We start from the raw sequence: 13,982 nt of genomic DNA on the forward strand, positions 1-13,982 counted from the left end.
GTGTGTGGTACCTGGGTCTTGCTGTCCTGGGTTCTGCCAGCTGGTCTGGTAGGTGTTTCCCCAGACGCCGGTCAGGAAGGTCTGCCCACTCCCACAGCTGCATAAAAACATGTGTTTAACACACAGCTGGCTGAGTCAAAGACACACACACACACACACACACACACACACACGTGTCCATCATCATCAGCGTCTCAGCATGAGGCCGTTAGACAAACGAACGCGACAGAATGCAGAGGACAGTTAAACGAATCAGCTGATGTGGCGGAGCGCCCACAGCCACGCCCACAGCTGCCTCAGACTTACACGGGCCTGCGGCGCTGCCGTGGTCGTGTTGGAGGTGGAAACGTCACGTGTGTGGACCGCGAAGGTTTTCATCGTGACCACAGGAAAACAGGTCACACTCGTAGCTCTTGAACTTCTCCATGAACCGTCATCACACGGCGCCATCACGGAGCACGCCCACAGCAAACATGGCCTCCGCCCTCACTCCCCCTGAGGCAGAGCGTGGAACTGCTCGTTTAGAGAACGTCACGTCATTAGGGTTTTGATCATCGATTAGAATCGACTCTGGCTTGGATGGCGTGAAATCGATTCATTAAAATCCTGAATCGATTTTTTAATATAAATTTATTTTGGCTGAAACGCCAGAATCTCAGGTTCAGCCTCACAACATTTCAACAACCACCAAACAGCTGAAACAGTAACTGAGAGCAGGAGCACGACTCTGCACAGAGACGTGAACACACAGCGCCGACGCATCAGAGTCAGCGAGCTGTGACTTTCTCACCGACGGCACGGACACGCTCGGGGCTGAAAGCCGACAGCTCGCTGACTCGGACGTTTCGGCGGGTCGAGCTTTGTGTTCACGCCCTTTTTGCGCCGTTTCTGAAGCTGTTAGTTTATCTCTGAACCTGATCCAAACTACGCTCCACATAAACACCGTCATGAACTCACTCTGAGTTTTGCTGTTTTGCTTCGACCACGATCTCACTTCATGCACAGCTCTCCCCCCCTCCCTCCCCTCCACAGTGTCAGCTTTGTTTTATAGATATAAAAATATAGATACGCACTGATAAGTGATCAGAGTTATAATATTTCTGACTGTCTGAGGCAAAATTTCCCTGATTCAAATCGAATCGATTCCAGAAATCAGTGACGATACCCAGCCCTAGTTTCCATGGTTACCTGAAACTACCTGTTAGGTATCACATTTACCTGCAGTGAAGTTAGCAATGCCTTTAAACAGTCAGCCAATCAGAGCGCAGCTGGCTATCATTACAACAGGATGTTCAGACTCAGAGCGGGGGTGGGGAACTCCAGGCCTGAGGAGCTCCTTTAAATCAGCTGCGATCATCTAAAAGCTGCAGGCCTGGACTTCCCCACCCCCGCTGTAGAAGAACACCAAAGCAGCCCCGCCCACTCATGGACTGGACTCGCTCCGTGGGTGCAGCGTCCTTCCTGCTTCTGAGGGACGTGGATCACGGACGTATGTGCTGTGTGACGGCAGCGTGCGCTAAGATCTGAGGACTCTTACTTCTGGTGTGCAGCGGGACCCTGGGTGAAGGGGCTGAAGCCGAACCCTCCGTTACTCATGATACCCGAACCCTGTGGGAGGAGACGCAGGTCAGCGCTCGTTCTTCGAGATAAAGCATCTACAGAGGTGCGCTTGTTTTACATACCCCGATCTTGTCATCTATTAGCTGGCGAGCCAGGTCCATCTGCTGGGCGGTGCCTCTGATGGTAAAGACCCGGGTGTTGGGGTCAGTGGAGGGTGGGGGGTTCCTCTGCAGCTCCACGTGAGCTCCAGACTGCTGGTTAATGCTCTTGATGGTTTCTCCACCTGCAGACACAAACAGCAGGTGTCATTCACACAGCTGATCAATATGAGCGCCGGGGGCGGCCCCGGGTCAGCAGGACTGTGCAGAGGTGGTGAGTCCTTCAGCAGGGCTCAGTGGTGTCACTGCTGGGAAAACGCGACAAAGCTCAGGTGGAAACCATCGGATGAAGATGTTGGGAGCGTCCGACAGACGCTCAGAAGCGCTCAGAGTAGAAAAGAGTAGACCCTGTTGTTCTTTGCTGTTTCTGACAAACAGACGTGCTTCATTCATCGGTGGGATTTTAATGTGTTTACACTCAAAGTAAAATCATGTTGCAGGATGCTGCATGGAATCAGGGGATGACCTCGATGGCTGGGTTAGCTTAGCACTCTTGGACATGTCGGTCTATGTGACTTTATATTAGAGCTGGGCGATAGAACGATAACGATATGTATTGTGAAATAACTTTTGCTCGATAGAAAAATTAAACTATTGTGATAGGCCTCACCGCTCGTCCTCTTAAAAAAAAAAACAGCCAATCCAAATTAAGTAGCGCAGAGCCGAACCAATCACAGCCGCAGCGTCACGTCACGTGACTTGTTGCGTAAAGCACAAGTGCCAAGCCGCACATGTGTATTTGTTTGGGAAGCAGCCAGCCGCCGTGCCGCCGGGTAACGGAGGAAATGAGTGTGCCGAGAGCGCGACCGAAGGTTACCGAGGAGAAAACAGACGATGGTTCCAACGCCGGAGAGATTGTCGAACGGAAGAGCCACAGAAGCTCCGTAGTGTGAAGGTATTTCTGCTATTTCAAGTCTGACAAAAACAGAGCAGCTGCACTGTAAATGTGCCGAAAGCAAGTCTGGAAATACAATAAAGCGGTGCAGCTCAGTCTCTGACTGGAAGCGCTGATTCATCATTCGGCTTTTGTCAGACTAACGTAACTGTTACAACTGTTTGAAAAGCTCAGCTATACAACAAGGAGAGATCGAGAATTTCCTTTTAGTTCTCAGTTTATTTGATATTGACAAAAGTTAGTCAGTTTCGTCTGTTCTTCTGTAAAACAAACTAAGATTTATTTTTAGAATTAATATTTTGTTTCTAAGTGGAATTGACAATTTAGTCTGTTTCGTTTGTTCTGTTTTGAAACTTAAACGCTGCCTTTTGTGTAGTTTGCAATATTTGCCTTTATTTATCTGAAAAAGTCTCGTGTTCCTTAAGCACATCTACCCTGTTGAACTTATTATGGGAAATAAATATTTAAATCAAAACAAGCTGCTGATTATTTCACATTTTACTTGTGAGCAACGGCACATTTAAATCTTACAAATATAGTTATTTGGCTGATATCGTGATAGATATCGTTATCGCCTGAAATTAAAAAACATATCGTGATATGAAAAAAAATCGCCCAGCTCTAGTTTAAATAAATGGAAGTTGAAAACCTCGACTTTAACTTTAAACCTGACTTGAGGATTTTATCTGATTTGCTTAATTCTGGGAAAATTATTAAATTAAATTTCAGTTTGTGTAATTAGCCGCGGAGCCTGGGGGGCTTCACAGGTACAGCTGGTCCCAGCAGGACGGTCAAGATGAGGACAGGAAACACGAACCTGCTGGCAGAGACCAGGAGGAGGACATGTGTCGACTCAGAGCTGCTGCTGTCAGTCTGAAGCCTACAATAATACAAAGAAACCCAACAATCATATGACCCCCTATGAGCAGCACTTTGGCGACAGTGGGAAGGAAAAACTCCCTTTTAACAGGAAGAAACCTCCAGCAGAACCAGGCTCGGGGAGGGGCGGGGCCAACCTCCATACTGAACCTCATTTCCACATGAACACAGTGGAGCCTGCTAGATCTGATCAGCTCTGAGTCTGACCCCGAGTATAACCCTGATAATTAGAGGTTAAAGGTCACCTCTTCTTTTGTTTCATTCTTGGATTCTGTTTCAGTAGTTTTGCATTAATAACTCATCATCAGGGCCGGCGCAGCCCCTCACTTCATCCTCCACCTCTGTGATTGGCTGCTCCTCACAACTAGCAGGTCTGAATGTGTGGGGGGACTGTCAGCACGAAGAATTCATCAGAGGAAACGAACACGGGGTCCTCTAAAGTGGTGCAAAGTAAGAGTGTGTGTGTGTGTGTGTGTGTGTGTGTGTGTGTGTGTGCGCGCAAACAGGCCATATGGTGTCTAAACACGCTGCACTTGACATTTTCTTCTTTGTGGCTTTTAATTTGGAGGCTGCTGCTCGACCCTCTTGACCTCCAACTCTCTCACACACACACAGGTTGATGGGCTGTAAGAGGTTTTTAAATAGAGTCAATGAGGCTGCGCCGCCTGTTGTTGGTACTGTGGGGTTAAAATGTGTCTCACTGATGTTTGCAGGACGTCTGCTCACAGCACAAACACTCAGGACCAAAACACCAAAATAAGACGCACAGTGACAGGATTATAAGATCATTATCATGTTACTCATCCAATCCACGTCGCGCAGTTTCTGCTGCAATGAGCTAACGCAACCTCGTTCACGTGGATTAAAGTGAAACTTCCTCAGATTGCTGTGATCTTTAGATTGTGTTTAAAAACGAGACACGCTCTATTATTATTCTGTTCAGGGGGAAAACAACCGTATTCAGTCTGAGTTCACAGCATGTTCCATAAATCACCGTAACTAACTGCTATACTGGCGCTGCTGTATGGCATCACACTCAGTGCATGTCAATCATCCATCTCACGAGTTTGCTAGCTACAAAAATAGTAATAATAATTGTTATGATTAGCTTGAGTAACGCACACAATGTGGAAAATGATTCACTCGGACTTACACAAACTGCCCCAGTGTGAAAAGGTGCAAATCCTGTTTGCAGGCGTTTCAGGCGGATTGCTCCCTTGTTATCTGAGCCATGATTTGTATTTGTCATTAAAACCTGCAGCATGTTAGTGCGGTCATGCAGGGCGCACATTTCAAACCTTGAACAGACAACATTGAAATCCAAGCATATTCAAGGTTTTCAGGCACCCGTTTGAACCTTGACCTTTGCATTAATGTAAACACATTGGTAAACACAAACGACAGCAGTGTGAACGTCTTCCTCACCTTCAGTTTTCTAACCAGACTAAGCAGACTCAGTTTCCTACCTTTGCCAATGACCAAGCCACATTTGTCAGCAGGGATGGTGTATGTCACTTCCTGTAGGGGGCCTGGAGAGCCCATAGTCCAATCACCACGACCTCTGACCCGCCCGCCCCGCAAGGCTGAACCGAAACCATCACGTTCCTGTGAAAACAGCAACATGTAAAAGGACCCATGAAGCAGAACATAAACAAAGGTCCCCGCTCAGAAGAAAAACCAACGTGTGTGTGTGTTTACCTGTGCTGTTTGGATGAGTTCATTGATGAGGTGGACAGCATGCTGACAGCGGTCCGGCTGACCCATCACCATGGCGACACGTTCTAGACTGACACCATCATCTAAAAGGTCAGAGGTCAAATCCTCAGCAGTGTGAACAGAAAGTCCGTTGCTTATCTGTTTCTACACTTGTGTAAACAAGCACTGTAATAAAATGATTAACTCACACTGACCAGTTGAACTGTGGATTAAACTGGTGTGAACACAAAATCAGACTAACCAGCCTGAGCTGTCTCTCTGCTAATGCTAGCTAGCTTACCTGCAAAGAAAAACGTCGCCTCAGAGGATTAAATGGGGACAAAGTTAAAGAGCAAGCTAACGGTTCCCAGCTAGCTGCTACGGTAGCCATCAAGAAGTCAACTAGTAAGCTAATGCTAGTCAGAAGAAAGGCAGTGTGTCAAGTCAATCTGAGCGTTTGTTCCTCCAAAAGCAGCCGGACAAACTAACAGCTTTAAATATGACAGAGATGAAACCAGGATGACGTTCACAATAACGGCACTGAAGATGATGAAGCAGGAAAGTGCAGAGAAGCAGCTGACGCGTCCACATCATGGTGGAAGCCGCTCACTGGTGTTCATGGATGATGTGATGATAGGAGCTGCAGAACGAAGCGGACTCGAAGCTCACATTCAGAAAGATTCAGCACGTAATGAGCCAAAGCATGACACACCTGCTTTAAACTGGATCCGGACCCCTGCATCGTTCTGGATCTTTTTGATCATTTCTCCATTTCTGCCAATCACAATGCCGACAGCAAACCTGGGAACGGGAACCTGAGGACAGACGGAGAGATCAGCACGGCGTCTAAACACAACCATCCCAGGAACGCTTGTTTGCCCAAGTCATACATCCAGGCTGGTTCCTCCCAGTCGGGCGCCGAAGTCACTGCGACCCGATCTGAAGTCTCCGTCCTTCTCCCGGATCACCTCCAACACCAGCTCCCTCGCTGCCTGCAGGAGGAAACGGCCCGGGATTAGCCCCGCCTCAAAGGATGGAACTAAAAAGCATCGAAATATTTACCAACTTTCTGCTTGACCTCAAGTCTCCAATTCGATCAGTAACCTTTTGTCATTGAAAGCCAAAATCTTTTAAGGATCATCTAAACCGAACCAGCCCAGGACCTCGGAGGAACCCACAACAGATCCAACAAATCAGAGCCCTGAATCCGCCCGTAGGTTCCACTGACAAATCCTGTTACAGGATGTCCTCAAACTTTGTGGATTCAGCGGTAAATCTTTCCTCACTAAACACTTTACAGCAAATCTGTAGTGAAAAGAATCAGATCAGGATGTTTTTTAGATGATTGTAACTGGTCAGTTTCCCTGTATTAATAAGCTGCAGATAGTCACATGGTCTCATTTCATTAGGACGCAGCTGCTGTACGTGGCTCCAGGTGTCCTCAGCTCGTCCTTTGACGGCTCCCGCTTCACTGACGCTCAGTAATAAATCAGCAGTCTGCGTCACAGTTATCGTCCTGCAGAACGATTACTCCTGGACAGTACTCGCCGGCGTACCTGCACTTTGTACGGGTCTCCGGAGATGCGCAGGGGTTTGTCGGCCCCCGTTGGCATCGGGCCATCCTGGATCATCATCATCTTCACTCCAGCTCGCTCCTGAAAACCAGAGCAGTTAACATCACTAACATTTCCTGCTATTTGAAACCCTGTTATTCAATCGGCACCTCAGTCCTGACCCTACAAACGTTCCTGCTTCACGATCGTCACGATTTGTTCTATAAAAGGAAAACACCTGATTTCATGGCGAACGCTCTAAACAGGACGTACACACTCCACCAGCCAGCACAGAACTCTCCTCAGCAGGGTTACGAAAGTGAAAACGATCTGATCGTGGCTCAAGAGTTGGGAGTTCGCCTTGTAATCAGAAGGTTGCCGGTTCGAGCCCCGGCTCCAACAGTCTCGGTCATTGTGTCCTTGGGCAAGACACTTCACCCGCTGCCTACTGGTGGTGGTCAGAGGGCCCGGTGGCGCCAGTGTCCGGCAGCCTCGCCTCTGTCAGTGCACCCCAGGGTGGCTGTGGCTACAATGTAGCTGCCATCACCAGTGTGTGAATGATTGTGTGAATGTGTAAAGCGCTTTGGGGTCCTTAGGACCAAGTAAAAGCGCTATACAAATACAGGCCATTTACCATAAAATAACTACAAAGAACTCTGAGTCATTAAATGATTATAATTATGTAAAAGAAACACTAAACTTGTTTATCTAAAGTTCAAAGACTTGGAAACATGTCTGTCTGCAGACCCAACAGTGAGCGGAACCATGTCAGCTGTCATATTCATTTCACCTCTCGCAGTGACATCACTTCCTTGAGCGAGAGCCCCCCCGTTGATCTGAACCTGTGACGTGAATCTACCTGCAGCTGTTTGATGGTGTCTCCTCCTCGGCCAATCACCAGCCCCACCTTGCTGGCTGGGATCAGCATTTCCTGCACCGAGGCCCCGCCCTCTCCATCGCCATGGAAACCCGGACCGTTTCTGCAGCGGTCCACGATCTGGGCCAGCAGCCGCTTCGCCTGCCTGAAAACAGCCAGACGTGACAGAGTTTAGCGGGAGCGTCACTTCACCTGCAGCTCCGCCAGCTCCAGCTTCACTAACTCACTCGATGCTCTCCGGAGTCCCCGTCAGAGAACACGGCCGCTCCATCAGACCCCCGCCTTCTGCAGAAACACGCATGCGTCAGGTAAGTCGTCAGGCCGTTTAATTCAAAGGGACCACGGAGAAGTTTGGACTCTCCGTGGTCCGAGGAAACATAAAAACACGGAGCGCTGAACTCACCGGGAGCGATCTGGATCTTACAGCCCGACTCCAACTGGATCCTGGTGATCTGTTCTCCTCCCCTGCCAATAACTGAGGTGGAGGAGGACAGACGTAATTAGAGGAACATCCACCTGCTGCTTCTGTACATGCAGTAAGTAAAGGACCGTGACTCCAGGTCAAACACACTGACGTCAGCCTGCTTCCTCTGAGGTACCGGGAAGGAAAATGAGACTTGGCTCAGCTGATGTGCTCGAGGCTTCTGAGGCCAAACGGCGCCTCGGACCCACATTCTGGTTCTGACATTAACGTCTGACTTATGGGGTTTGCATCCAGACAAACCAGAACCGTCGCAGTTCTGAGTCAAAGGAAAGGTTCAGTAAAAACGCCGAGACAGCAGGTTACCATCAGACTGGAAGCCCATTGGCTGAGGAGAGGATTTAGTCTCTGTGAGAAAGGTTTCGATGCAAATACCATCCCCCTGTTTACCTGCACACAGCCACAGGCTGCTCAGATGTGATTGGTCGCTAGAAATGAGACTACAGACAGACACCAGGACGCCTGCAGAGCACAGTACAGGGGAACAGCTCCAGGTTCACACGCATATTCTATGTAAAGGTTCGAGAGCCCAGCGAAAGGTCAGAGGTCATACTCACTGAAGCCCACCATCCTGTCAGGGACCTTGTAATCCTCTGTGATTACCCTGCAACACACACAGAAACACACACATCGGCATCCTGGTCACGCATGGCTGTGTGTGTGTGTGTCAATAAGTGATTATTCTGATGCAGACTGCAGGAGGACAGATCTATAACACAGGTGCACCTCCACGACCTCACACGTGTCGATTTGCAAACAAGAATATGAAGCTGCACACGCATCATTACACACCACAGAGAGTGTGTGTGAGTGTGATCAATACGAGCTGCGGGTCGTACCTTTGATGCCCCATGGCTGCTAGCTGGTTACCTACTGGGAGACAGAGACAGAGATTAGACGTCAGGCTGATGTGACGGCGCCGATCATCAGAGCGAACAGCGAGAATCGAACTGGCATGACGTGTGCGGCAAACACGGGAACACGTCGGAGCACAGACACGCTATTCTCCCGCCGTCGTTTATTAAACAAAATAAAAAGACGTCACTGCAGCTTCAGTCGGGCCGCAGTTACAGCAGGTTTCCCTTCTTACATCCACAGACGGCCTGTAAAGTGTTTTCATAAGAACTCGCTGAATGCTGGAACGTCACGGCCGTCCTGTCACTGAGCAGTCTGACGGGTGCAGTGCGGGTGTATGAGCCTCTTACCTCCATCCTCTCCTGGTCGTTTCTGGCCCGGGTAGTACAGCGAGGGCTCGACACTTACTGAGGAGCTGTTGAGGTGAGACATCCCTTCTCCGCCCAGCTTGCCCACCATCTGTGAACATGGCAGAAACAGCTGTAACACCTGCATCTGTTCACCGCAGCTCGGCACACGTGAGCGGCCGGAAACTAACAGCGATACTAAAATTAGAACAGTAAAGTTTTTACAGTACACAGGTCCAAAACCACAGCAGGATAAAGACTAGGCCCCAAACTGGTCCCAGGTCAGCAGAAAGTCCAACAGCACCTCTGCTTTAGAGCAGGTCGGCCGCCCGAGCGCAGGCCGACGTGTCTTCATATGCAGCCTGTTTCCAGAGGCCGACACAGCTCAGCCTCACTCCCTAAACCAGGAGGCTTCCTAATAAGGCGCCCGGTTTGGCTGCAGACGCACTCGACTGACTGGGTGCAGATATTTCTAACAGAGCTGCAGCTCATTAAAGTTTACAGTTGGTGTGAAGAACAAAGATTTGGTGGAGCCGTTTTAAAGGCGTGAGGCTCAAACGTCACAACTCTACCTGGGAGACTAAACCTTCCTCAACACGTCCATCATCTTCTTCAGGGTCCAGCATAGATGTTCTTCTACCACAAACACCCAGAAAATGTTCATCAAACTATAAAGAAGGCCACAAAAAACCAGGGAATGACATCGAGACTTCAGGTGCCATTTAGGGGGAGGAGCTAAAACTGTTTGTTTCAGAGGACGAACTGACGGTACGCAGACTGCAAATACTATTAAATACACACACACACACACACACACACACACACACACACACACACACAGAGACAGACGCACACAGAGGAAACCTTGAGTGTTTTCCTGATAAAGACTAAAGAAAAATCTGCTGCTCAGTAAAAATAGTCCAGTGGGCGGAGTCAGTCTGCTGCACCTGCTCACACCTGTTCACAGTGCTCCACAGCCTCACAGTATTACCTGTAAAATGTGAGCCGCAGACAGCTAGTAAAGAAAATAATCCGTTGAAACTCTCAGCTGAAACGTGCAAACTTTAAACAAAGGTTTCTGACCCGACACCTGACGGAGGCGTCGTCCTCTTCCTCCTCAGCTCAAGCCTCGTCTGCTGAACTGTGGTCAGGGCTCTAACACTAAACGTGCTCATTTACTCCTGATAATGCTGCACTAACTTATTGTCAGGAGATTAGACATGTGACCCTCCCATCTCTGGTCAACTGACACCTAACAAGCTAAACATCAACAACTGCTAACATTACGCTAATATTTTTTTTTAAAGAATCATGCTTTCCCAGTGATTTCACATCGTGTGAGGTTTTATTCACCAGCCATCAAACTCACACTATTTTATAGTCACTTCGAAGGCAGTTTCGGTAACGGCAGCTAACTGCGGCTAACAGCCGCTAACTGCGGCTAACAGCGGCTAACTGAGGCTAACAGCAGCTAACTGAGGCTGACGGCAGCTAACAGAAGCTACCTGAGGCTAAACAAAGGCTAGAAACAGCGTCATTGGACAGAAGTGAGCTCGTATCGCACTCTCAGACAGTGTTATAGCCTCCAGAGTAAACACACCTGGACAGTTGAGGTACACAGCAGGCTGAAAGCCTACACTCACTGGAGATCAACAGCAGCTAGATTTGTTTGTCTTTCAGCAGCCAACACAGCGAAGATTATGCCCTTAAACTTTGAGAAAGAAAACAAAACTTAAATAATTCCAATCTACTGACATTAGTGGTGAGATTTCCACACTCAGGAGAGGCTCCCCCACCGCCTCTCCTGAGCTCAAACACTCATTCTTCTCCACGTTATTCTCCAAATGGTCCCAGTTCTGCTCATGAACCATTTTTCACCTGCTGCAGGTTCTGGTGTGAAGAACAGAACCAAGGTTACCATCACACCTGGAGTGCGGCACAAAGGAGGAGAAGCCTCCAACAAAAGGACGAGAAGCTGCTAATGACATGAAGGACTGTCGTGACCTAGTCGTAAGGACCAGGGACAACTGGTTAACGACAACTGACTTTTCAAAATAAGAGCTTGCTGACTGCTCTCAGGATGAACACATCAACAAATTTACTCATTAAGAGAAAACACGAGAGCAGCCACGAGTCCAGCTGCCGAAAAACCGAGAGGGAGCTAAACGCTGACCGCACAAACATCAAGGCACAAACCTCAAAATCCAGTCACGTTTTAAATGTCTCACACATCTGTTGCACATCTGACACACATACACACAAACGTTGTGAGTTAGCACAACGTAGCTAACATCACCAGTGCACACATTTCCAGAGCATGATTTCATTGGTCAGCAGCAGCACTTGCACTCAAAAAGAAGAAGTGATTCCACAGTTCAGTATGGTAACACTGTGACATCACTTCCTACGTAGTAAATGAGAGGCGAAGTGTGCGATTCCTGACCATCTGCTGGAGGTGTTGCAGTTTCTTTAGTGGAGGTTCACTTGGTGTAAACCATCATCAGAGGAACAGGGTGGAGCTAAACTTTGACCAGACTTGGGGGGGGGGGGGGGGATTCTAATCACCATCAAATCAGCGAGCTGGCTGATGGAAAACGCTAAATACACTGCGACACCAACCGGAAACGTAGAACGTTTGCCTTCAAAGTAAAAGTCATCCTTTATCACTAACAAAAAGCACAGCTTTTACTTTGAAGACGAGCGTTCTACATTTCCCGTTTGAGACACTTCGCTTTGTGAGAGTTTGCAGACAGGTTGGCTGCATGTAAACTACAGACGATCGAATCAACGTGCTGGTAACCAAAGCAATCGCACCGAGGTTTTTGGTAAAGCATCGTTTCATGACCAATTCTACGCGATGACAAGCAGCAACCACTCAACACATTTTTCCTTAGCAACTGGTGGTTGCCAGGAAGTAGCCGAGCACTCTGTACACTGAGGACTGCGCCTGGTTAGTCTGCATCGCCCACCAAGCGTCGCCCCAGGCCAGGTGTTAGCGGGCAGTGACGGATGTTTTTACCCAGTGTGACAGAGTGTGGCTGAGAGTTAAGGGAGTTTAAGAGACAACACACTAACAGGAAGTAAAACACAAATGATCCAACTTCCTGCAGACTGCGTGCCCCTCACACCTGAGGTCACCGCAGTGACACCTGGAGGAACACACCTGTGGCACTGGCTTGTTTCTGGTCCAATAAAACAGACCCATTAACAGGGAAACTATTGCCGGACAGACTCGCTGTGACTTTGTGAGCTCTCGGGTCTTCAGGTGAAAGTTACCGGTGCCTGGAGGAGTTCTTCAGTCAGTCCTGGGGGAGCAGGCTGTGATTGGCTGGGGTGGCACTCAGAGGTCAGGGTGCCAATTTAAAGGGCACGCTCACTTGTCTGTTTACCTGAGGCTGACTCTTAGGTGTGGTGCACGCAGGCAGAAGTGCAGAGTGAGGTGCACGCAGACACAGGAGGGTGAACCTGTCTGTCTATAGGCGCAGACACACCTCCTGCCTGTATATGGCTCTCAGGCTGTTGCGTAACGCCAGCCTACTTTCTAACCAACTTACAGTAAACAGCAGCCTGGGGGGGGAGGGGGCCCGGCTCCCCGATTAACCGCTAGGACTCGGTACAGACACCCCCCGGCCTGCAGGAGACCCTCGACGGGGGCAGAAGGCGCAGTAACCCCGATGACCCGCGTCCTTTCTGCCCCTCGCAGCCCAACAGGTTGCCCGCTGGCGGAGTGACACGTGTGGCCAAACTTCTCTCCCGCTCCCCCCCACCCTCGTCTCCCCTCCGCCGTCCCAGCGCGCTCCCCTCCGGGTGACAGCTCGGCAAACTCCCCCCAAACTCTCTCCCGGAGCGTGTCAGCACCGGAAAAGTTTACACAAGCGGCCACAAGTCCAACTCCGAGCTGCTTCTAGCTAGTTAGCATGCTGCGGAGTGTGTGAGTGTAACTGTGTGTGTGTGTGTGTGTGTGTGGTACAAGTTCGAGTAGCAGCAGCAAAACACGGACAATTCCGATAAAAGTGCTTTGGCTCGATCTAAACGACCCGATTCGGCCCGGAACGGGTGTGGGCTGAGCCCGGGTGGAGTTGTTACCTGCCGGGCCCGCTGCAAAACATCGGCCAGGCCCTCTGACTTCAGCCCCGGCTGGTTCATCGAGGCCTGTCCCTGCACCAGCTCCGCCATCATAGCGCCACTAGCTAGCCGTTAGCTGTTAGCCGGATTAGCTCGCGCTGTTAGCTGCTCTGAAGAAAGAGGCGAGAGGTGTCACTCCGAGAGAAAAACTAGACCCGGAGCTGCACCACGCTCGAATGAAACTACTGAAAGTGCAAGAGCCCGCGTGGCCACACGGACACGATAAAAGCTGGCTTTAAAACCAATTCTACCAAATAATACAACTTTAGCAAAGATATCAACACAAATGATGCGCAAGCTCTCACAAAATAACACAAACCGTTAAACAAGGAAGCTCAGCATGACCAAAAAGATCCAGGCCTTTAATAAAGAATCCTGGTCTTAATGCTCGTTGGTAATATATCAGAGCTTTGACTGAAATAACATCACAAACCAACTCAGAGACTCGCAAAGACCCGTGAGAATCTACAAATGACCCTAAAAAGGCCACAAAGAATTTGTGTGCAATGTTTTCAGTCAATAAAAATGTTTTTTAAGAGTTCTCACTGTTGTCTGAT

The 13,982-nt window shown here is 49.2% G+C and overlaps 1 protein-coding gene across 1 annotated transcript in view; it reads right to left on the minus strand.

The window, feature by feature from the left end:
- Positions 1-13,540, minus strand: part of LOC102208300 (far upstream element-binding protein 3-like) — a 24,693-nt gene extending 11,153 nt beyond the window's left edge. The window contains exons 1-15 of the mRNA XM_013914940.1: positions 13,387-13,540; positions 9,304-9,412; positions 8,938-8,971; positions 8,656-8,702; positions 8,021-8,092; positions 7,845-7,902; positions 7,600-7,762; positions 6,744-6,842; positions 6,078-6,179; positions 5,900-6,002; positions 5,191-5,291; positions 4,959-5,097; positions 1,683-1,843; positions 1,538-1,608; positions 12-97 (exon numbers count right to left, since the gene is read on the minus strand). Coding sequence (XP_013770394.1) covers positions 12-97; positions 1,538-1,608; positions 1,683-1,843; positions 4,959-5,097; positions 5,191-5,291; positions 5,900-6,002; positions 6,078-6,179; positions 6,744-6,842; positions 7,600-7,762; positions 7,845-7,902; positions 8,021-8,092; positions 8,656-8,702; positions 8,938-8,971; positions 9,304-9,412; positions 13,387-13,479 — 1,438 coding nt within the window. The 5' untranslated portion in view covers positions 13,480-13,540. The remainder of the gene's footprint in view (positions 1-11; positions 98-1,537; positions 1,609-1,682; positions 1,844-4,958; positions 5,098-5,190; positions 5,292-5,899; positions 6,003-6,077; positions 6,180-6,743; positions 6,843-7,599; positions 7,763-7,844; positions 7,903-8,020; positions 8,093-8,655; positions 8,703-8,937; positions 8,972-9,303; positions 9,413-13,386) is intronic.
- Between the last annotated feature and the right edge of the window lie 442 nt (positions 13,541-13,982).

Source organism: Pundamilia nyererei, unplaced genomic scaffold, assembly GCF_000239375.1.
Source record: "Pundamilia nyererei isolate P.nyererei 1_Seehausen unplaced genomic scaffold, PunNye1.0 scaffold00238, whole genome shotgun sequence".
NCBI lineage: Eukaryota > Metazoa > Chordata > Actinopteri > Cichliformes > Cichlidae > Pundamilia > Pundamilia nyererei.